The 24,759-nt window shown below is 44.7% G+C and overlaps 2 protein-coding genes across 2 annotated transcripts; one reads left to right on the top strand and one right to left on the bottom strand.

Moving 5' to 3' along the window:
• Window positions 1-37: 37 nt before the first annotated feature.
• TATDN1 (TatD DNase domain containing 1) lies at window positions 38-16,455 on the bottom strand. Its single transcript, XM_084280480.1, has 11 exons — window positions 16,400-16,455; window positions 14,754-14,803; window positions 12,791-12,854; window positions 11,475-11,618; window positions 11,340-11,382; window positions 6,970-7,055; window positions 6,806-6,846; window positions 5,184-5,260; window positions 4,445-4,515; window positions 3,419-3,545; window positions 38-674 (listed from the first exon to the last, which is right to left on the bottom strand). Exons 1-11 carry the CDS (start codon window positions 16,437-16,439, stop codon window positions 572-574), a joined length of 846 nt encoding a protein of 281 aa, XP_084136606.1. The 5' UTR covers window positions 16,440-16,455; the 3' UTR covers window positions 38-571.
• Window positions 16,456-17,562: 1,107 nt separating this feature from the next.
• Window positions 17,563-21,338, top strand: NDUFB9 (NADH:ubiquinone oxidoreductase subunit B9). Its single transcript, XM_084280199.1, has 4 exons — window positions 17,563-17,686; window positions 18,015-18,207; window positions 20,457-20,570; window positions 21,095-21,338. The coding sequence occupies exons 1-4, from the start codon at window positions 17,601-17,603 to the stop codon at window positions 21,224-21,226; spliced, it is 525 nt and encodes a 174-aa protein (XP_084136325.1). The 5' UTR covers window positions 17,563-17,600; the 3' UTR covers window positions 21,227-21,338.
• The last annotated feature ends 3,421 nt before the right edge of the window (window positions 21,339-24,759 follow it).

Raw genomic sequence — 24,759 nt, 5'->3', positions numbered from 1 at the left:
TCAAGGAGTTCTGGATGCAAATGAAAAATACTGGTGAAATCGGAAAAGCCTGAACCAAAGCAGCTTTACTTACAGATTCAGTATTAGCAGAGCTTTATCGCTAAAAGTTAGAGTTGTGTTTTAAAACAAAAAAGGTTAAAAATTTAGGTTGGTAGACTTAATGTTATAGCATTTGCATATGTGGAACAAAAGGTGAAACTGCAAAGCTTTCAGGTAAAGTAGTAAGCATGTTGTTGCTGTGTTACACGCTTCTGAATTACCGGTAGTCGCTTGAAGCACTCTAAACTCAGCAGCCTGATGTTCATCTTGTAACGTGTACAGGTGTTAATGGGGGGTTGCTAACTTGGGCTGTCCTCAAAAAACATCTTGATGAAAGGGAAACAGGGCTTAGAAACTGCACAGATGCAGACCACCTTTTCAAAAGCAGCTTTAATCTTGTACCATTGGAGAAAAAAAAGAAAAAAGCACTACATATTGGCTTCCATTGATAAGAACTTGCAGATAGGATAATTTTTCAGTTTTTGCAATATATTTACTAAAGTTATGCTGAGTAAATGTAAGAAAGCCAACTTTATATATTTGGAAAGAAGACTTTAATAGTGTTGTTATATAGAGTATTGGCCAACTCAAGTGGGTCATCTTCTCTTACTGCCGCCATTATTTCCAGTATTTGACTAAAAAAGAAAGATTGGTATCAGAAGAGTTGAACCTCAGTACTGAACAGACTTCAGACTGCTGCATGTGTATGTACAAGTTGCTAAGAGTAACCTGGAATAAAAACCTATGCTGAGAGCAACAGGGCAAGGTGCTCAGATATGCAAATAGCTTCACTTTTAAGTCACTAACTGCCATTCCCTTCACCCTGAACACTGGTTGCTCATTGGTACAGATTCATCTTTGGTCAAAAAATTAAACAGCTTTCTGTTTCAAAGAAAGTGTCATTTTGTGGGTGTCTTTGTCACTGGTCTCTATTTTTCAGACTGAAATTGTTCAGCCTTTCAAGGCTAACACTGGACTGTGACTAAACTGGGTTATGGCAAAGTGTAAATTCCAGGTAGAGCTTTATGGAGTAGAGCTGCCCCAGTAACTTAGCCCTACTCCCCCATTCTCCAGATTAACACAGTCACAGGTTAGAAGTGAACCTTAACTGAGCAATGTTAACAGGCCCAAAGTCTTCATGCAAGCCAGGAAAAGGAGGCAAAATAAATGGGATAATATTCACACTAGGTAAGAGAAAACCAAGCCACAATCTCGTCTCTGTACTTTATTTTGTATCAGTCATTCTGAAAAAAAAATACTCTGTACAGTTCCTATGATGCTTTAAGCTTTGATTTATTTTTTTTGTAGAAAAAAGACAACCTGATGGTGAAGAATAAGAACCTCAAGCTTGGTAGGGTTTGGTGGTTTTGGTTTTTAGAGCTTGCCTCTTGCGCAACAGCTAAACTTCTTTTTGAGGAAGATACAAGAATTTCACCCATTAATTACCTTGTAGGGCTTAGGTATCTATCCCCACATGGGTGTAGTAGAATGCTACCTGTTCCTATAACGCTGTGTATACAAAATCACCAAAAGAGTAAAAATAAGCTTTTTGTGGATAAAATTGTAAGAAAAGGGGGGGGGAAGTAGTGCTGTTCTGAAAATACATACAAAATGGAAGCATCGCCATCAAAACTGCAAGGTGTTCAGCACCACCAACAAAAAAAGGCAAGTGGAAATTTTTTCCTGCCACCTGAGCTACATTAAGCAGTATCTATACCCTCAACATTGTTTTGTGGCCTGAGGCTAACTGTTCCCACACACCAGATCTTGCTACTTGAGAAGTGACAAAATCGCAACTGGCGGTTACCATACTTCATTTTTCCTACAGTTTAAGGGGTTCTCAGGATCTACAATTAGCACAGGTTATAATTAATGTTAAAGGGACAATGTTTTGAAATCAGGTTGAACTAAACAACATTTTATTTTATAAAAGAAAGCAAGAGCCAAAGTACAGCAGTTGGCTACTGTGGTTCTGGTTCTGGGGTTTCTGAAACACTCTAATCTACAACTAAGGTGACAAAGGTGGGGGGGTGGTAATAACAAAGGGTGGCTCAAGTGACCTTATCCAGCACCAGAAGAGGTCCTCCAGTTGTGATCGGAGAACTGTTCTCACTTGATCTCAGTGTTCACTTACTTTAACATCAGAGACTTGCCTTGGAAATACTGATATACTTCCCTTGGCGTGCTACTGTGTGTGCTTTGTCTTTAAAACACAGAGAGTATTACAAATTGCTATAATGGCATTAAAATACATCTGAAGACCAGATGTCACCACGTACGCTTAAACTGTGCTTTTAGCACTCCTAAGAGTTCCTTCAAGTCTCCCAAAAGAGCAGTGGAATTCCCTTCAGTTCTCCAACTCTTGTTCAGACACCTTGCTGAATACCCCAGTTCTGTAGTACTGTCCTAAGCAGTATTTCAAGAGCTAGTTCCAAATAGGTCATTCACAGCTTTTTATAGAAATACAGACTTTACACCAAAAAAAAAGCTGCTGATGGAGTAAAGGGGGTTTGTGCCTGCAGAAGTACAGCTGTGAGCTTCATTGCTGAAAAATGATTGACGTACTACAGCAGAAGAAACCTTCCTGAAATCCATTTCAGGGAGTCAATGACTGAGGAGACTGATAAAACTCACTGACCAGACCTCAGGAAAAACAGTGAAAATTAAGGCATTTCATCTACCAGTGCTATTTAATAGAGATAATGAAACGTTCTCACTAAAACAATAATAAATCTCCCTGCTTTTCACACCTCTGTGAGGAAGCACGTGAAAAGGCAGCAGAAAAGAGATTCTGCACTTCCTAACTCTGCCTGTAAGCCACTGGGGTTTTCTTTGCACCTCTCTTATGCTGGCAGTTCTCCCTATCTGAACTTACTAGGATCACAGTGTTCTATCCAGCCTTTTTATTTTTTTCTAGGCACAGCAGCAGCATGAAGAAACAACCTCAACCAAATTCACATTACAGCTGTTGATGTCACAGACACTGTGCTATGAACACAGGCACAGGCCCTACACAGTGTCTTGGTACTGCCCCCTCTGTGGGGGACTGCACAGCTCCCTGCTCTGACCAGTTTTAAAAGTAACTGCAACAACTGAGTGAAATTTAGGCAAGTCAGGTTACTTTACAGGGTTAAACCCCTCCTCCAACGTGTCAAGTGAAAAGATAAAACCACTGGTTTCACTTTCAGGGAGCTTTTTACATCCAGAGTTGCTGTAATGGGGCAGTTGAGACTTTCATTTTCCCACAGCCTATAAAGCAATACCTTGCACAAGTTGCAGTAAATCTAGAATTCATTTCTATATATGACATTTCCAGTAAATTCTTTTCCCCCTTGTGAGATTTGAAAGGTTTAAAGTAATACCACAGTAGTACACTTACATTATGTGGCAGGGTTCATTTCTGTCCTTCAAGCAGTGCCCCACTTCCCATTTCTTTTTTGTAGGAAATGTAGTTTTAACGTATTTTGAGCCAGCATGAGTATTTTTCACTCCACACCAAGGTGCATCTAGTTTCATTTGGAAAAAAAAAAAGTATTAAATTGTTTGAGAAAGGTATGAGAATAGTTGAATCAACTACTTCCACAGTGCAATCTCTTTCTAGCAGTGATGTCCAATTCCAAATGGAATGTAGGAGATTTGGGCAGTTTAACATCTTCACAATCTTTGGGGTCTTACATTGTTCCCAACAAGATCTGACATTTGAAACAATCAGCAGTAACAGCACATAACACTTATTTTCTCCCACATGGTAAAGATAGCTGGAGAAACTCTGCATATTCCACAGAAACTTCTGCACACTTTAGCAGGTCTGTACTTTACGGGCAAATCAATTTAAGGATTTAGGTAGGTAGTGGTTTTCCTTTCTCAGATGCAGAAATTAAAATGAATACTGTATTTATAACTGCCAGTTACTGATAACTGAAATGAACATTTAAAAAAATAAAATGCATCCCTACTTGGTCAATAAAAATCCCTGCTCATTTGGCCAAGAGGGAATGGACACGTTCTTCCACCTTATTCATTGTAAAGAGCTGTTGTTTCCAAATGCTGTCCCTGCTACCCCTGGCAAGATCCCAGTGGCTGCCCTGGGTCTGGCACATCTCCAGCAAGCTATATGGTAAAAGGAATTCAGGCAGGATGCTGGTACCTAGGTAGATGTAAACATCTGGGCTTTCCACTCTGTACCATTCACCTTCCCTTGCAATGTTGGGAACGGACATGGCAGCTTATTCCTCTCAGCACAAGGCTGAAAAGGAACATTTCTGGAGCCTGTGAGCTGCTTTCCAAAGCAGAGAATCAGCCAATCCAAACTCCTTAGGTCTTGATTCTGCCTTACCATTGCTCTACAAGCGTATTTCACTACCTCATACTGTTTGTCACAAACTGACCAAGATAAAAATCTTACCAGTCTCTATCATTAATCGTTCACTAGGGATTGACTTCAGTGTTTCCAAGTTGGCTTCTGTTTTCAGTGAACTAGAAAATCAGAGTTTGGTTTAAAAAAAAATAAACAAAGAGTATAAAAGTAATTACTTTGCCCCTGCTGAAACATTCTGCAGCAAAGTCAGCTTCCTAAATACTTCTGTTAGTGAATAAAATTTGCTTCATTTTTAAAAGTGCTGCCTGTAAGTTCAAACTTTTCAGAAAACAGCAAATTTGGCAAGTTACTCAGTGAAGCCATCTCACCCTCGTAAGCATGCAGAACCCCTGCCTGCACTTCCCATACTGGCCTGGCCTCAGCAACCCCTGCAACTGGCTTTTGGCCAGATGACCGATGAGAATTCAGACTGTGCCACCGGTGATAAGGCTGCTCCAGTTACACTTGCATGCTGGATTCGACATGGAGGCTTAAAATGACGCTATTTTTTAAACACTTCTCAGAAAGACTGCTTCTACATTCAGCCACCTTATTTATTTACCAACAAGGAGCGATATGAGGGTAGTAGGATGGACCTAAAACTAGACTTAACTTGCTGAGCTGTGAGTTAAGGACTTCTTACAGCTAACAGACTAATGAATGCAATTCTAAATCTGTCAGATGATTAAGAGTCTAGTGAGCTTTGAAAACTTGACCTCATTGTTTAAAAGAAAGCAATGAGTTCACTACTATTTTAAAATAGGTTTATTTCTTGTAAAGAACTTACCAGCCATTTATTCCAATATAAAGATCCAAGTCTAATATAGCTGCTGCTTCTTCCTTTGTGCCGTCAAAAGAATGTACCTAGAACATATGTAAATACAGATACACACATATACACAAATGTATGCACTGCATTTAAAACTCCAATCATTTAAAACTAAGTGCTAGTTTTTGTTTGTGTCATAGTAACTGAGAGAATGCATTCCATGTCAATAACATAAAGATGGGACATGGCTCAGTTGATTCTGAATCTGGGCAAAGTTCAGGCTGGAGTCACTGAAATACTGCCACAGAGGTGGTTACTATGTTTTATGACTGATAAATAAGCACATTAATGGCCTATCCAGTGATTCCACTTCTGGCCCAGGAACTTCCTGTAGCAGACAGCTGGGAGACCAGGCACAGAACTTAACCCTGCATGCTCAATTTTTACACTCTTTCCTTGGTGTTCCCTACAAGGCACTCGTAGGGACACAGTAAGAGCAGTGTTACATTCTCCATGTACTTTAGTCCCCAGGAGCTACAGAGACAGTCCATTTGGTCATCCCAGGGACTAACGAGGCACGTGGTAGGTCACCAGATGCAAACAGCATAATGCATCTGGGAACCACAGATGCCCAGAGAGGTAGTGGATTCCCCATCCCTGGAGGTGTTCAAGGCCAGGTTGGATGGGGCCCTGGGCAGCCTTGTGTAGATCCAGGCCTGGAGGCTGGTGTCCCTGCCTGTGGCAGGGGGGTTGGAGCTCTATGATCCTTGGGGTCCCTTCCAACCCAGACCATTCTATGATAACCACAGCTCAGCCCGAGGGGAGCAGACGCTGTCTGCTTCCCCACACTGAGGGGATGGTCAGTCGCAGAGGGTGCCCGCTCCTCATCGTTCCACTAATTACTGGTTTTGCAGAAGAGAGAGAGGAAGGAAGGAGGGACCATACAGCATTATGTAAGAGCACAACTCGCAAAGCTTTGAGCTAGGGGAGGTTTTGCAGTAACAAGAGAGAAACCTGGGAACTGAGGCATTACTGTAGGAAGTCTGGTCTGATGTTTGTAGGATAGAATATCTAAGCATTTACTACTTTTGGAAAACCCCACCATAATGGAAACCTGACAGTGCTGCTGGATTTTCTTAATCATCTCATCCAAAGTTTTTCCTGTTATGCTTTCGAATTAAAACACATGATCTGAATATCTAAAGACATAAAGCAATCAAAAGTTACATCTGGATCTAATTTGAAAACTATTTCTAACGTCAGAAGCAAATGTTTGAGGTTATGGCTTCCACTGGGAACATGTATCTAAATTATCTGTGGTCTGAATGCACTGCAGTTACAGAAACTGAGGAGCTGGGAAAAAGCCAACGTCAATTACAAGGTGCTTAAACTGTCCTTCTGACAGGCCAAGAAAAACTGCCCATGCCAGCTGCAGAGCTTTTTCTCAGCCTATCTTCTTACCTAGCAGAAACCCTGTTGAATAAGCAACAGAAATAAAAATACTAGAAGGCACTGAAAAACACCAATTAATTAATAATATTTTAAAATCACATAACAGGAAGCCTACCCAGTTTCCATGGTAAGTCCCATATTAAGCAACAATATTCACACACATGCATGTAAAAATGAACGCTACTTACCACCCCTCCAACAAATCTGTCTCGGTTTCTTCTCATTATGTCTATGAAATGATAAATAAAGATGTAAGACATCTTTGTAACAGACAAAAAGAGAAAGATTCAGGTTTCCAAATTTTTCACATTCAGAATTTGCTCCAAGTATGAAATTCTCAAACAAAACCCACCTAAAAATTCAGCATGGGCGTTTCGGCAGTGGAGAAACATGGGCAGTCGTGTCTGTTCTGACAGATCAAACTGTTTTTCAAAATACCTGTAAAATAAAACCCACTTTTAAATAAAAACTCAGTGTAACAGCAAATAAAGACAGCAGAAGAGGTGGGTTTTTTTCTGGTGCTTTTATATTTTAGTCCTCCAGAACTAAAGACAGAGTTAATGGATTTGCCATGCAAAAGCTCTAATTTGTGCAAGGATTTAAAAGGAACTCTTTCCCATGGTGTATTCATGTAGTAGTCATCTATACTCAAAGACTGCAAGTGGACAAGAGCATATGCATAATTATGCTAAGCATGTACTCTTGTGTAGCATGGGTGTTTGTTTTTATTTACTTTTAATGACAGAGGAACTGATGGTTCTCTCCACAAAGTTTTGTAGTGTCAGGGAGAGGGTGGGCCACGCAGAGACCACTATTTCAAGAAGCACTTGTAAATGCAGTGAGGGTGAGCAAGGCAGAGCCATGCAGATTTCTGTAGCCTCAAGTGACTGAAGCTGATCCAGAGCTGGCTGGTCCATAAAGTAACAATCCAGGCTGTAGTCTGTTCCTCAATGAAGGTCAGTCTTTCCTCTCCTGGGGTGGAACAAGTACCACTATTAGGCAACTTGCTTTTGCCACATTCTGCCACCTCTTCTTCATGCACCTTTTCCTTTCCTTTACCTTCCTTTTTATCCCTCTCCTACCTTCTACTCTTTATATTCCCTTTGAAGGAACAGTAACAGGGGGCAGCCACCCTATGAAGAGACAGCAAAACGTGCACACAGGGAACATAAAAAGGTGAAAAATTTCTCCCCCGCAGTTTCCAAAGGAAACTAATTTGCACTGAAGTGACCCACCACTGCAGCTAGTTCTGACCCAGAGCATGATCATCTACCATTTCTGTCTGCCACACTACACCCAGGCATGCAAATTACCAGTGCTCAGGAAACACGGTAGAGGAACTTATGCATGGTGGAGGGCCAGCTGTGCAGAGGTGACTCAGTGTCCACACGTAATTCGTAAGATGATGTTACTCAGCCAAGGCAAGGCAGACACTGGTGGTCTCACCAGGCTGGGGCTGTACCCACATACTGCTTTTCTTTAAGAGTTGCTGTTAAAAGCAGTCCAGGGCACTGGGACATTCCCATCACCAGATACCAGAAACATCTCAAAGGCAACCTCAAGTGTCGGCACAGTGTGTGTGATGCAGGTACCAACCAGGAGAGAGTGGCAGCAAAACATTAGTTTGATCTACACTTTTCTAAAAGAAAAAACCAAACAGACAATGCAACTGGTCACAGTTCTGTGCCATTTCCAGTTTCCTCTACCTTACAGGTTGGTATTTCTCTGATAAAAGCTACCCTCCCTGTTAACCAGTGCAGATCTTTTGAGATAAAACCAGTGGTATAGAAATTGGCTGTAATGTTAAAAAATGGCATGAAAATTCAGGAGAATGCATTACACTTATTTTTAATCACCTCTGTAGACACCACACTCAGTTTGACTAAATATAAATTTAATTGCAACTCATGACTACTCTTGTGGTTAAATAGCTACATTTGCTTGACTATTGGTGGGTTGGTTTTCTTTTAAACAGATGACTTGTTTCATAAGGAAAGGAGGCTCTAGAGACTGAGCTGTAAATATGCCCCTTAATTAACTTGAATTTGGCCAGTAGGTTACTTTTAAGAAGGGCAGTGGTCTTGAAAGTACAAAGTGGAATGCCCTTGCAAATGGAAACGCAACTCAAGCTTCCTCCACTTGTAGCAACAATGAAGCCCAACACATGCTGCTTGCCCTGGCAAACAAGAAAGGGAGGTGAATGAGGAAGCTCTTGGAGAAAAAAAAATGAAAATAAAGGGGAAGGGTGAGGAAAAAAAAAAAGGAGAAAGGGGGGAACAGGGGGAAAAAAGGGGAAAAAGGGGGGGAAGGGGGAAAAAAAGGGGGGGGAACGAGGGGGGGGGAGAAAAAAAGGAAAAAAGGAAAAAAAGGGGAAAAAATGAAAAAAGGGAAAAAGAAGAAAAAAGGAAAAAAAGGAAAAAAAGGAAAAAAAGGAAAAAGAAAAAAAAGAAAAAAAAAAAAGAAAGAGACCCTGGCAAAGCACAAAGAAACCAGGCTATTTCTGCATGGCTGTTTCCAGGTTTAGTTTTGACCATAAAGTTCAAATACTTTGGTCTTTTTGGTTTTGGGATCAAGACACTAGAGGAACTGAAGCAAACTGGCCTCGCGGAGGTAGAACATGCCCAGACAAACAATTCTGGGTACATGTATGAATAACAGTGTGTGTGATTTTGTTCTCCCCTTCCTATTTATTTAAGAAAACCCCTGTTCCTATGTTACTAAGCTCCACAAACCCCTCCTAGGAGCACAGAAGTGAAACTTCCATACACTTATCAGTCCATTTATAACATGACCTTCAATGTAACACAAAGGCCAACTACCATTCAAATACCATTTTCTGTTGGAAAAGTTACAAGAATGGAGAAAAATTCTGACAAAAAATGTTGCTTCAACAAAGGAATTTCATCTTTATTAGCTTCTCATCTTTATTAGTTTTTCAATCCAAGAAAGTAGATAAAAAAAAGTTCCTTTTTTACAAGTAAAAATTATCTAGAAAAAAAATCAGTTAGCATAACTAACTGCAAAATAATGATTAAACATTAAACAAAGCAGAGGTCACGCTCAGATAATGCCCAATGGGAAACTACCATACTTCTAGAGTAACTCTGCAGCTGCTTGCTAGCTATTGCAGTGACTGCATCACAGCCTGACCCACAGATCTGCTGAAAACCACTGACCTGCCTCTGTAAGTTTCACACTTTGCCTTTCTTTTCTTTGAGCTCATTTATCAAGCATACGCTACATATTAATTTAAAATCTCAACATCCAGCCTGCTTAAAGACAAGCTGTCTCCAAGTCACCTGGCTAGCAGAAATGAAAACCCCAAACCCTGACACCATGTCTCACAAACACATATAAAGAGCAGGGAACCTTTCCATTTAGAAAACACAGGGTTTGCAAACCCAAGGCCTGCAGGCATCTGTCCTCTGCTTTCAGTATTCATTCACTTCCTCCTACCTCTTGCTTTCTGTCTCTTTCATCGATCACCTCCTTCCAGATGCAATTTCCAGGAAGGGGCTCCAAGGAGCTTGGAGAACTAGATTTATATATTCCGTGTGATTCACTGAAATAGCTCAGATAAAGACCTGCTGTCATTATCAACCTTAATTAGAAAGGACTCACCTACCACTTTAAAAGGTGTTTCTGTTCCACCCTGTCACCTCTCTTTCCTCAAGACCCAATTTCAGCACACTTCATTAGGAGCTTTTCTCTACAGGTCTTCAGCTGCAGCCCATCAGATAAGGAAAAGCAGACACATTTTTTTCCCCTCCCATTAGTATCAAGGCATTAAGGATCTTACAGTGTGATACTCCCTCAGTGCTTTAATTTGCCAGTGAAAAGAAAGAGGTTATGCTGCAAGGTGTGCTTTGCTGAACTGTACACTGAATTCTACCAGGAAATAAAGCTCTGTCTGCTTTGCTGAATGTTTTACTGGATGACTGCAGCGTTATGGGGAAATTAGCACTTCCTATTGCTAATATATGGCAATTAGAGAAAACCCACAACTAACCACTGCCCCCCAGTGACTAATTTACTCAGAACAGTAATGTGCAAGCACAATTCATTAATCACTCATCATCTTTGAATTTATCACTGGCATCTTTTGGTCAGTTGCCTTTGAGGACCCAAGTTTCCACTACAAGAATGGAAGCTGACTTTGGGGGCCATGCTGGCTTCTTTCCATTCAATATTCATGCTGCACATACTACTTCAAAACACAGATCTTTAGCTCCCGAGATCACCTTTTTCATCAGTTCTCAGTTAACTGCTCCCTGCTAACACCACCCTTAAAAGCTCAAATTTTCCCCACTGCTGACTTATCCTTTTTGATAGGTCTGTTCCCTTCCTCGTGCCTTTCACTCAACCTTATTCTTCTTTCACACAGCACAGTTCTGTTACCCTCCCCATGAGTCTCTAAGCACCCCTGAGTGTTAGAAAGAACTTGTCACACCCAGAAACCCAGAGATTCTGATCAGTTTTACCTAGACAGCTAGAGTCAGCACCAGGGCTAGAGTCAGCACCAGGTAGGTAGCAAAATTTAGCAGATAGCACTGAAGAAAGATGCCTATGTTCAAGTAAAGTCCTGTTTCATCCCTAAAACCCCAGATCCAACCCTGCAAATTTCAGGTCTATACCTGATAATGTTCCCTCATAGAGCGCAAGATAAAACACACACCTGTAAATTGCTACAAGTCAATTTATAGTCATCAGAAGGTTTCTTACTTGAGTTGGATGTCCTTTGGGCAAAATTCTAATCTATCAAAATCTACAAACAGAAAGAACAAAACACCACTCAGTGGTTTAGAATTTTTTAATGTGTGTTTAGAAAAAAAGAAAAAGTACTAAGATAACACTTACCTAAGCCACATTCTCCAACTGCTATTACCTTTGTCTTATTTTTTTCAATCAGAGTTCTCAAATCAGATAAATACTGCTCAGGGTTACTCAGCTCAAATTCTCCGCAGCGGGTAGGATGACAGCCAACTGTGCTGTAAAACAAGTCTAAAGCAAAATAGTAACAGAAGGTTTTAGGAAAAAAGGGAAAAAAATATAAAAAAGGTACAGATAGTATCTGGGTTTCTTTTATTGTTCATAATTTTAAAAGAAAACTCCCTGTGAACAACCTTATCTTGCTGATAATCTTATTACACTGATACTTTCTGCTTTAAAATGCTAGCCAGTACCTCCAGTGGGGGTGTGTGAGTGTGTCTCTTTTTAGTACACATTATTTAGCATACTCCAAAACTGTAACTCAAAGCTGAATTATTCTGGTTGAGCAGCCCCTCAACAAATCATACAGTTGTTGAGGTTGGAAGAGCCCTCTTGAGATCATCCAGAAATACATCTCATTCAAAATGCAACAGGTTATCCTCAGCTGTAAGATGAGCAGACAGCATGTGATTTCCCTCGTGTGCCTCTGCAGTAGCTGTTACAGAGTTCTGCAAGAAACATCTATCCTGATTTACCTATGTAAGTAATTTAGATCACCTTAGTGCCATAACTGACAGTCCTGCTGAGTGCCTTTATGGAGACTGTAAAATCATGGCAGGGAGGGAAACTGTGTAAGACCCCAAGTAGCCTGACCTAATCCTAAAGCTAGGCCTGCTCTGGTGGAAGTGGGGGTGGACTGGATTACCTCCTCAGGTTCAGTCCAACCTGAATTCTTCTATGGCTCTGTTCTGTAAATTGTACTTTAACAAGTATTTCAGTTCAAATACAAATTTAAGTAGCTAGTGCAATGATATTTGCCTTTTCACAAAAAGAAAGGGAAAGCTAGGAGAACCACAAAGAGAGAGATACCTCTCTTGTTCAAGCAGGTCATGATTGGTAAGCAACAAGCAAAATACCAAAACATATATTCCACACCATATAAGCATTCTATCTTCTTTCTAGATGGGTCTTGTAACAATTTTTTTTTTATTCCAGAAGTTTCCTGTAATTTCTATCTCTAGATTAAAAACATCAAAACCACAGGAGAGACTGATTCCTCCCAACACCCAGGGACCTAGAGAGAAACTCATCCCAAATGCATTCATCCCATCCTGAAACATAACTTCTGATTTTAATCTGAGATTCTGTAAACACTTCCAAGGGCAGGTCCTTTTGAACTCTTAATTCTGAGAGTGGGAAAGGTCAGCTTTTTGACTGACAGTGTAAGTGTAAAGTGGAAATACCATTTGTCTGTGCCAGCTGCAATGCATCTTTACTGTCCTGTAGACTCCCACCTGTAATCAAAAACTTGGAAGAAGAAAAGTACATCAGTGAGTATGTACTTCTTGGAACATCAAACAGAATACTTAAAGAAAACACTCAGATATAAGCATGAATCTAGACAGAGAATATCAGAAGACAATTACTAATGTATATAACAAAATTCCACAAACCTGTAACAAACCCCAGGAGCTCATACATACATGAGGTATCAAAACATGTATCTCCTATGCTAAGTACTTAAACCTTTCAGTGAGTCAATGACTTCTATTCACAGCAACATTAACTTCATTAGACAATGACTCAGGAAACGTTATTTGTATCCAAGAAATGACATTCAGAAACACTCGCCCTGTCTTACAGGTAGAGAAACTAAACACTCCCCAGCACCCAAAACAAGACATAAGTAAGCAGATAAACCAACAAAAGAGTCTGTATCAGAGTTGGGATTACAAAGTTAAGAATTTCTGGCTCCAATCTTCTGTTTTTACCTTAAGATCAAAGGTTATCACACCAGAACTGTTGCTTACAGTGTTTTTTGAAACACTGCTCGCAGGATCTTGTGCTCTAGGTCCCAGTAAATCATGACTACAATGCTTCTGGAGAGCTCCTATCCTGACATGCTGCACCAGACTCGGTCAGCAGCAAGTTGGGCACTCCTGCAATATGCTCCATGAGACACACAGACCCCAGCAGTACCACCAGAAAAGGAAGTCAGGCTGAAACTGGCTCAGTGTACACACAGCACAGGGCGAAACAGAAGAATTACCATGAATCAGCAGCTTCAGATTAAGCTTCTAGGCAAGGAGAAACAATCTGGAATGGAATAGACTTCTGACACCGTACAGGCCAGACTGGAAGTACAGCTCAGGACACAGAACTCCTGAATTCCACTCCTGAATCCACTGTGCATCTTGGAAAAGTTATATGACCAATCCGTTTTTAAGATAAATTAGGGAAATTGCCACTTACTTTCAGAGGGTGGTATGAAGATTAAATAGTACTTATGTTGCACATATAAATGCAGTAAAAATGACTGATTTGCTGTGGTGTGCTAACTTCTGCATCACTAGAGTTTTCTTTTTTTTTTTGTCTCCCAGTTTATTTCTTACTCTCTTCAGAGGAGAGCCTTTCAGCAAGCTTGTGAGATGCCTGTTCCTCTTCTAGAGGAGGGTTTCTTTCTTTATTTCTAACCCACCAGCCTTATTAGTACAGTAGAACAGCTTTTGACTGTATCCACTGTAGTCTTATTTTAATTCATATTTTTGATTGACAACTCAGTTTTGAGAGAAAGAGACACAGGCAGGCTGGACTGCTGTAACTCAAGGAGTGTGGTCCACTGCTGAAAATACCAATTCAAGCCAAGGGTTACAAACCTGCTCATAATGATGCGTTTTTAATACACAGAAGCTGACATTCACTATCAGATGTTCAGAGATCTGTAGCACAAGAATTTATGGGCACTCCCAGCCTGTCTGCAATTACCCATTTTCTCTACATATAGAATTACCTACATGATCACTAGCAGAAGAGTTTTTGAGTTTTGATCTGTACTGGTAATTGTTGAGTAAGTAATGTGGGATGCAAGATGACAGGAGTGGCTGCCTGTAACACAACTACCATGGAAAATGATCTGCTAGTTGACTGCAGCAGGTCAGAGGTGAGCACCTCTCTGTTGAAACAGTACAAAAGAAATTCTCCATACATATTGCATACAATACCACTGAACTTAAATTATCAGCACATAATGACCTGTGCAAAGGAAAGGGAATGTTCTGCCCAGAACATTATTGCTTTATGCTACTGAAGAAAGCTATTGCATTTTCCACTGTGAGTTCCAGAAACATTTATTTTAATTATGAAGCACTAAACCTCGAAGTATTAAAAAGCAGTTTAAAATATTGAAGGAATTTTATTAAAAATTACCTTTTTAATGCCAACTTTGACTGCTCTCTCTATCACATCCAAAAAGTCATCTGTGAAAGTTCATAAAAATGTCACTAATTGAATGTAAGGTTTTACAGCACAATTTAACTGTATTTCAACTAAAAATCACTTTCATGCAGTTAAAATGCCTATCATGAGCAATCTTTAACCCACACTTGAGCAATCTTTAGAAGACAATAACGTAACAAAATGCAGTAACTGAAGATCCAATTTAAATCCAAGACATCAACAGAAGTTTTTCACACGCTTCAGTAGACTCAGTTTTTACATCTGTATGTAAAGGCTGTGAGAACAAAAAGCACAAGTTATAACAGCAACTAGATTCAGCAATGTAATACTGCATTGGGCTTGTGTGGCTAGGTTTTGGTAGCAAGGGAGGTGGGAGATGATGGCGGCTACAGGGGTGGCTTCTGCAAGAAGCTGCTAGAAGCTTTCCCCATATTTGACAGAGACAACCCCAGCTGGCTCCAAGTCAGACCTGCTGTTGGCCAAGGCTGAGCCTATCAACGGCAGTGGCAGCGCCTCTGGGATAACTGAAAGGGGGGAAAATACTGCCTGGCAGCAGACACCAGAGACACGTGCACATATGTGAGGGGAACAACTCTGCAGACACCAAGGTAGGTGCAGAAGGAGGGGCAAGAGGCACTCCAGTGCTGAAGCAGAGATTCTGCTGCAGCCTATGGAGAAGACCATGGGGAGGCAGCCTGGCCTCTGCAGCCACTGGAAGACCCTGTGCTGGAGCACCTGAAGGAGGCTGGGACCTTGTGTGATGCCCACAGTGGGCGAAGCTCTTGGCAGGACCTGTGGCCCCACTGGGGTCTCACGCCGGAGCAGTTCATGGAGAACTGCAGCCCATGGTATGAACCCACACTGGAGAAGACTGTGGAGAACTGTCTCGTGTGAGGGACCCCACGCTGGAGGAGGGGAAGAGTGTAAGGAGTCCTCCCACTGAGAAGGAAGGAGCAGCAGAGACATGTGATGAACTGAAACCCTCCACTCCCCATCCCCCTGTGCTGCTGTGGGTGAGGGAAAGGACCTAAAGAAAACTGTGAGTGAAGTCAAGCCCAGAAAGAAAGGAGGTGTGGGGGAAGGTGTTTTAAGATTTCTTTTTTTCTCATTACCCGACTCTGCTTGGTAATAAATTAAACTGATTTTCTCATATCAAGTCTGTTTTGCCCATGATGGTAACTGGTGAGTGATTTCTCCCTGTCCTTATCCCAGCCCACGAGCCTTTCATTCTATTTTCTCTCATCTGTGTAGCTGAGGATGGACAGTGATCGAGCTGCTTTGGTGAGCAACAGGACTCCTGCCAGGGTCAACCCACCACAAATACTTTGACAGCTTATTGTTCATAATTCTCAGATCTGTTTTTCTATGCAATCCTAATATAAATAGATCAGTATTTGTCCGTTTTGCTCTAGAAGCAGAGTTACCTGTATGACAACTTAAAAGCAATTGAGAATGTATTTTACTTAGAATATCTAATTTATTTTGTTCCTTCTTCTTCAAGCCCTAGTAAGTTTTTGAGGAGAGAATAGAAACTCTAACATCATATTCTGACACGCAAGACGTTTGTTTTAAACAAGAGGGACTTTGTCTTTCAGCAGATCCAAAGAAACATTTACCTTGATGTTTTTGTGTTCCTCTGTAGATTCCTCTGAACATAGGATCTGTCAGGTTAATACCAATATCTATGAAAGAACAAATATAGAAGTCAGATACTAGAGGTGCTCTACATTTCATTCTGAGCATTAGCCAGCTAGGGAAGACAATTGGAAGCATATCTTAGTAGCCCCTGACTACCCATGTTTACAGGCCATATAAGCCTTAAGCATAAGTTTACGTGCATAACCTGAGAGATAGTTACGTGCATAACCTTAGTAGATGTGATGGAAAAATAAAATGTTGGCCTTCTGTGCAACTCCTGATTTATTCTGAGAGTGTATAACATGCACATCCCCCCTCATAACCACCAAAGCTAAAGATTGCACATCAGCTACCACAATTAATTCTGCTTTTCCCACAAAAACACAGATTCACCTCTTCTGAGGAGCAGGGAAGGTAAATGCACCACCTCGGACACCACCTTCACCCGGGTGGAAGCAGCAGCAGGATGCCCCACAGAACCTGCCTGCTCTCCCTCCTGGCCAGATGCTCGAAGAGCTCCGGGACCGAGGCAGCCCCAGTCCCTGCCCCAGGCAGGCTGTCCCAGCCCCAGGCAGGCTGCAGCACCCGAGCCCCTCTCCGGCTCCCTTGGCTGAGGCGCGGCCAGCGCCTCGCCTCACCTCACCCACCACCCGCTACCTCGGCAGAGCCGCCTTTCTGTCCGCGCTCCTACCGGGGTGGGCGCTTCGATGCGAAGCGACCCGCTGAAGTCGCTTACAAGCTCCCCGCCCAGTTTCCTAACGACATCACCATTTCTACCCAGGGCAGCTCCGTGCAACTAGCGCAGCTGGGGACGGGGGGCGGCCAGAGACCCCCCCGAGCTCGGGGAGGAGCCTGCGGAGGGGCGCAGCAGCCCCTCAGCGCCCCGCGCGGCGGCACAGTCCTTCCCCAGCACCTCTCGCGGGCTCCGAGGCAGCCAGCGCGGCGGCCCCGGAGACACCGAGAGGGGCCACAGAGGGTGATGAGCCCAGTACGGAGAGAGCCGAGGACACAGACAGACAGATCCCGCCCCTCCCCCCCCTTTCTCTCCTCACCGATGAACTTGGCGCGACTCATGGCGGCGGCTGCGGCAGCTGGAGCGCGGGCTGCGCGCCTGCGCGCGGCGGCCTCCGCCTTCCCGTCAGCCCCCGCGCGCGAAGGTGAGGCGTAGGGCAGCGCGTCATGGCGGCCTACCTGACGCACCAGCAGAAGGTGCTGCGGCTCTACAAGAAATCCCTGCGGCACCTGGAGTCCTGGTGCATCTACCGGTGAGGGGGTCTGGGAGGCGACCCGTGCTTTCCAGGAGTGGGGTCTCTCGGCTCCGCGCTTGGCTGGGGGGGGGCTTTCCCTGGCGAGACAGGGCGTTGCGCTGGGCTGGGGCTTGGTCCGCTTCCCTCCCCTCTCCCGGGGGTGGTCGAGGGGCTGAGGAGAAGGTCTCTAGGGTCGCCTGCCTGTGCCTGGCGCAGCAGCGGGCAGTGCGGTAACCGGAGCGCCTCAGGGCCCCTGGCCGGGCCCTGCCAGCGCGGCGGGGCCCGGTGGCGCTGCCAAGCTTTGCTTCTCGGCGTCGTCAGCTTTTGCTTGACCCCTTGTCTGCAGAGACAAGTACCGGTACTTCGCCTGCCTGCTGAGAGAGCGGTTCGATAAGAACAAGGATGTGAAGGATATGGTGAAAGCTACGGAGCTGCTGAGGGCGGGCGAGGAGGAGTTCTGGGCAAACCAGCATCCTCAGCCGTACATCTTCGCTGACTCCCCTGGGGGCACTGCCTATGAGAGATACGAGTGCTACAAGGTAAGGCAGCCTGTCAGGCAGTGTATCACTGTGTGCACCTTGCTCTTCTTCAGTGAGCCTAAAGCCAGTGCTTTCAGTGGGCTTTCGCAGGGCTCACTGCTGATGAACATCTTGCCACTTGTGAGGGAGAAGCTGTCCTGCTTGCCTGATCCTTTCAAATGGGATTATGCTGGTCTCTCTGAAGACAGACAGCTTCTTTTTCCAGGGATAATCATCTGCTGTTTTGCAAAATGGAAGCTGCACTGTGATGGGTCAGACGCAGTGAAGGGGCGGGGCTGAGCCTGTCAAACAAGGCAGAGGAAGGACTGTGCTTTCTGTCATGGTGGCATCTGGTTATAGCCTTGGCTTCTCTCTGCTCATCAAGATACTGGCTTGGCAGTTGGGTGCCTCTCAGTCCCATCGTTCTCCCAGTGTTCTGAGTAATGTTGTGAAATTATCCTTCCCCATCGTGTGCTGTAGTATCACTGTGTGGTAGGGGGTATGCCTAGAAATAGAAAGCAGTGTTCTTACAATTTAAGGCGATTCTTAGAGGCTTTTTCCCCTCCATAGATTGTTCTATTTAGGGATAAAGAATCAGGTTTCATAAAATAACACAAGATTTTTTTTTTATCAGCTCTTAGAAGTATTAGGAGAAGTTAATACTAACCTGGAGAGTGCACACATCCCTCTTCTGAGTCTGGAGAAAGTGCTGACAGAAGACTAGATCTCATCAGATTTTTATGCCTATAAGAAACCATGTGAGAGGAAGAATCTGATGTAGATTTGTCAGAGACAGATAAAAGAACATGAGTGAAAAGGGGGGCTGAGACTTCAGCTTTTGCCAAGGTCACAAGCCTTAGCAGTATTAGAGGTAATAGTGAGAGAGAATCCAGACAGGAAGAACAACCAGTGAGCAATACGTGGTCAAGATTCATCTTCACAGAGAACTATGAACTGGTTTATGTCTCTTTTCTTTGCCTTGTTTGATATGATAAAACTGTTCTTCAGCCAAACAGCTGTCACGAGGATTTGGCTTCTGGATGTATCACTGTGGGTAGCACTGATGTAGATTGTGGGTGCTGCTGCAAAATGTAAATTTTTAGATCTCTCTCTGTTTGATCATTTCAATTGGTATTTGGAGTGTGTAGATTTAGATTTTTAATTACTCTTAGTAGCTCCACTAATTCTCTTTAGCCAAAGGCTTAATCAGTGATGAGAACCCCAGCAGCAATCTGCAAGTGTAAATGTCACTGGATGAATGACTGGAAGAATTGGGGTCTCTTCTGTTTTTTTTTTTTTTTCTCTTGGTGGGTTTTTCTTTATTTTAAAATCAATGTTCTTGTAGTTAAAATGTGAATGGTCGGTGATATGCTGCTGCAGAATTCTAAATTTTCACAGAATCACAAGGTTAGAAAGGACCTTTAAGATCAGAGTCCAACCATTCCTGTCCTATGCTAAACCATATCCCTAAGTACCTCATCTACCCATCTTTTAAACACACCCAGGGATGCTGACTCAACCCCCTCCCTGGGCAGCCTGTTCCAGGCCCTGACAACTCTTTCAGTGAAAAATTTTTTCCTGACATCTGACCCTGCCCTGGCACAGCTTTGTGCCATTTCCCCTTGTCCTATCTCCTGTCACCTGGCTGAAGAGACCATCACCCACCTCTCTACAACCTCCCTTCAGGTAGTTGTAGGTGATGATAAGGCCTCCCCTCAGTCTCCTCTTCTCCAGGCTGAACATCCCCAGCTCCCTCAGCTGTTCCTCATATGATTTTGTGGGTTGGGGTTTTTTTTTGACAGGACATCTTAGCGCTCAGGCCGTTATCACAGTCTGAGGCCACTGAGTTTTGTAGTAGCTGTAGCCAAGGTTCTCCCTCTGTCAGCTAAAATCAATCAGTAGTCAGAGAAAAGGATCTCTCTGACTTTGGGGAGTAGGAAGGGACAAAGTGAAATCTCCCCCACAACATGGAGTTTTCAGTACACTGCCATGCCCTGGGCCTTGTCTTTGGAATCTGATGGTTTAAGTCTGTCACTGTAATGTCTTCCCAGAGACTGTCAGCCTGGCTGCTGTCACACGGAGCTGTCACACGGTGCCCTCGTGCTGACGGTAGCCAGGTGGCTCTTAAAAGGTGTTTTCATCTCGTACTTTGTTTCCTGGGTTATTTCTCCATTTTAGCACTGGCTCCTGTGATTGCCTTTCCTTCTTCTGTGTTGCTGTGTGTGATTTAGTATGTGGGAGTAACGGGTATGGAACTCCTTGTGCCACAGATCCCCGAATGGTGCCTGGACTTCTGGCATCCCTCTGAGAAGGCCATGTATCCTGATTACTTTGCCAAGCGGGAGCAGTGGAAGAAGCTGCAGCGGGAGAGCTGGGATAAGGAGGTCAGTGCTTGCTCGACCCAGAGTAAAACCTCTTTAGCCCACGAGTGTTTCTATGACTTGTAGATGTGTTCCTGGAAAGTGCCTGCATGCCTCCTGCAGCCTCATTTAGACTCTACTTTGTTCGAACTCTTGTTGATATGGAACAGTTGACTTGACTTAAACTGCGTATGCAGAGATCTGAGTTAGAGCTGCTCGAAGGCTGGGAAGGCAATCTGAAGTTACACCTGACCCCACAACCATGTTCCAGTTTGTGCAGGGCTTTTGTAGTGGCTTTGTGGGAATTCCAAAGGGATGAGAGCTCTTTATTCCTAAAAATTCCTTCTTAATTAGGTAATATGAGGCTGCACTGATGGTTGAGTCTGAGTGAATTCTGAGAAACAGGAAACCTGCCAGCTGAAGGTGTTGGGTACTGCTGGTTCATCCCTTCTGAAACAGGGATGAGGTGGCTCACTGCTGGGTGCCGAAATCCACGTTAGGGGAATGTGCTTGTGTCTACTAACACAGTTTTACATCTTGTCTTCTAGATAAAGCAGCTGCAAGAAGAAACTCCAGCTGATGGTCCAAAGACCGAAGCTTTGCCTCCGGCTCGTAAGGAAGGGCACCTGCCACCGCTGTGGTGGCACTATGTGACCAGGCCTCGTGAGATCCCCATGTGAAAGCAGCATTTCACCTGAGCATCGAAGCGGTGGGTCTTCTGTAGGCACTTGCCATGTCAGTGACCTCTCCTACTCCAAGTGATACAAAATAAAGCCAGATGAAGTAAGACAAGCGTCTTTCTGACACCCTGTCCTTCTGCAGCATGCTCCCCCTTCACTTCCAGTTTGTGCAGGGTGGAAGGGATGCCTGTTAGTACCTATGTGATGCACCTGAACTGTCAGAGAGCCCTGATGGGCCTGTGAGGAATTCTCACAGGGTTCTGAACCCCAGAGCAGGTCTTACAGCACTGCAGCTTTCCAGCAACAGTCAGAAGACAGCTTCAAGACTGGAAATAGGCCACATATAAAACATACGAGTTCTATGTATGGAACGTGAGCTGGAAGGCGTGGGAGAAGCAGGTTTACTGCAGGATGGGGTCAACTGTGAAGCAACTAAACTGGGAGTAACAGTGGGGCCAGAGCCTGTCCCTGCCTGTGGAGAAGGGGAGGGGGGGAGGCCTGGGGGAACAGGTGGAACTAATGAACAATTTGTATTGGCCTCATAACTTGGATCCTGGCACTTAAAGCAGGCAAGGAGTTAGTTTGAAGGTTTGACAGCAACAGCCATGGGCTAGGGGGTTCCTCCTGCAGGGTGGGCATTGCTGGCCTTGCTTATGGGTAGAGACTTCTTGCCCTCCTCTCGCCCCCTCCCACCTTAAGTAGGCTCTTTGCTGTGTTTTTCACTTGGGTGTCACATCTCACATGACACAAACCTTCCCTACATCTGTCTTAGAAATAGATTCATATAATTATAGAACATGTAAGCTTGGATGGACCTTTAAAGGTCATCTAGTCCATTCGCATGCACTGAGCAGAGACATCTTCACTGCATCAGGTTGCTCAGAGCCCCACCAAGCCTGACCTTGAATATCTCCAGAGATGGGGCCTCCACTATGTGTCTGGGCAACCTGTTCCAGTGGTCCACCACCCTTACACTGAAGAACTTTTTCCTAATACCCAACCTAAATCTCCCTTTTTCTAGTAAAAAACCCTCACCCCTTGTCCTATTGCTCTGTGCCCTCAGGAACAGTTCTTCCCCAGCTTTTTTATAGGCACTCTCAGGTACTGGAAGGCTACTATAAGGTGTGTCCCCAGAGCCTTCTCTTCTCCAGGCTGAGCAAGCCCAACTCTCTCAGCCTCTCTTCATAGGAGGGGTGCTCCAGCTCTCCAGTCATTTTTGTGGCCTCTGGACACACTCCAACAGCTCCATGTCCTTCTTGCGTTGAGCACTCGAAAGCTGGACACAGTACTGCAGGTGAGGTCTCACCAGAGCAGAGTAGAGGGACAGAATCACCTCTCTCGATCTGCTGGCCACACTTGATGCAGCCCAGGATGCATTTGGGCTTGCAGTGGAGGGACACATGTGCCTCCGTGTAAAGTGAATCCTATGGGGCTAGAGAGCACCCCCAGTTAAACCCAGTACCCGCTGAGGAACGCAGCACTCCTTGTGTGCTCGTTTGTGGATCCTGAACCGCTGTAGCATGTGGTGCGATACAGTGACCTGGGTATGAAAGCTGCTCACTTCCAGCCACATCCCCAAAGTGTTGCCGAGGTTCCTGCTGAGCTCCCCGCGAGGCAGGTGAGGGGCGGGACAGAGCAGCCTGGTTACACGCTTGTAGGAGAAACTCTCCTGGTTCCTCTCCCGCTCTCCAGTTTTAGGGAGAGAACTCTGACTGGCAAGCGTCCCAGGTTACTGGTTGGTACCATGTTAAACCCCCAGGCTTCATTTCACCATGTGCTCCCAACTTGAGGTTTGAAGGAAAGAGGTGGCAAAGGCACTGACTTCAGCTGCTGTAAGGACTACACGGACTTCACTTTTATGTAAGGAAAGGCTTTAACTGGCTGTGGTTTAGAGCTGGTCCACGATCAGCCTACATGCTAACATAGACCCGAAGTTTGGGGAAAAAAAATACTAAAGCTTCACATACCACACTGCTGAAAGTGCCAGTTTTACCGGGCGGCCGGACCTGCCCCCATTTCTCCTCAGGCAGTAGTGGGGTGGGGTGCAGCTGCCCTCCAGCACAGCCGCTCAACACCAAGCTCCCCCCCTCCTCCCCCCTCGGGTATGGGTGCCCCTCACTGCCCTCACTCCAGCGGTACTTGGTGGTTTGCAGTGAGTCCCAATCTGCACCCTTGTCTGTAACTCCAGGTTACAGGACCGAAGGGGCTGCTCTGCCAGCACGGCGTTCCCTCGGGGACAAATGCTGATCCGCTTTAGCAGCTACTGGAACATGCAGGACCAAAAGCCTGGGCAAAATGCACAGGGAAACACCCCCCCCCCCCCCCCCCCCCCCCAAGGGCGAACCCAGTGCCCTGCCCCTGAGTCCCCACACTGCCCAGCACAAGCAGCCCTCGGCTTGGCACTGGAGCCGTAACCAGGCGAGTGTGAGCGGTATGATCAGGCTGGAGCCAGAGCGCCCTGTGTCATCGCAGGGTGGGAGCAGTCAGCGGGCACGCGCGCCCCAGGTGGGTTTGAACATCTGACAAATACACACTGAGAAAACCTGACCCGTCTTACTGCGCCTCACCTTCCCCTCAAGCCCCGTCCTGGTGCTTTGTCAGGTTGTTCTATTCAGAAATGGCACCACCACCAACATACTCCTTCCATTGGTTATGTGCCATTTTCCACACTCCCTCCCGGGCAGCCAACCAGCCACAACTGCTTTTTTTTTTTTTTTTGGAAAAAGCCCCTCCTGACTCCTACAGACACCTGAACGGGTCTGACCGATGCTCCCACCGCGATGGCTGCCCCCATCCCAGCATTACAAAGTACAACTAAACCACCCACAACAAAAGAAACATCTTTGTGTGGCAGCTGGAATCGAGTTGAGATTCCCTGGAGAAGCGGCAGGGATATGCTTTGCAGCAAGGGAGCCCAGCCAAGCAGCACGAGCTGCAGCCTGACCGAGACGGGGAACGGAACCGGACTCCTCCTGCAGACAGGACCTGTCTCCTGCCAAGCCACCCCAGTTTTCCACCGCAGCGGACGCACAGACTCAGTGTTATCCATGCTCCCTGGCCAGGCAGCGACAGGGAAATGCATCAGTTATTATTTAATGGGAATTTCCAGTGCTAGTGCTGCACCCTCACCCTTACACCCCCCCTGCTGCCCAGCGAACATGGCAACAGGGAATTTCAGTTACTTTTTAATCCTCTCTTGCTTTTGGCACACAGAGACAGAACCTGCGCGACCTTCAGCAGCCCAGGGGTGCAGGCCAGCGCCACCCAAAGCTCTGGAAGCAGAAAGTCGTCAAGAACTGAAATACAGAAGTTTTCCAGCAGTTCTTTATTTATAATGTAGGCTTAAGCAATCATTACAATGTAGAAGGGAGACACACGTACAGCAATTATTTATACCAGTTTAGAACAAAAAACTGCACAGGGAGAGGTCAACTCTCAGTACAAACTAGCAACTAAACCACAATAATTTACCATTAGAAACATTTTCTCTTTTAGCTGTGACACTGCTTTTACAATATGCAAAAACACAAACA

Source organism: Gallinula chloropus (assembly GCF_964237585.1).
Source record: "Gallinula chloropus genome assembly, chromosome: 2".
Taxonomy (NCBI): domain Eukaryota; kingdom Metazoa; phylum Chordata; class Aves; order Gruiformes; family Rallidae; genus Gallinula; species Gallinula chloropus.
The sequence above is the reverse complement of the archived record's forward strand: the minus strand, read 5'-3'. Positions and strand labels throughout refer to the sequence as shown.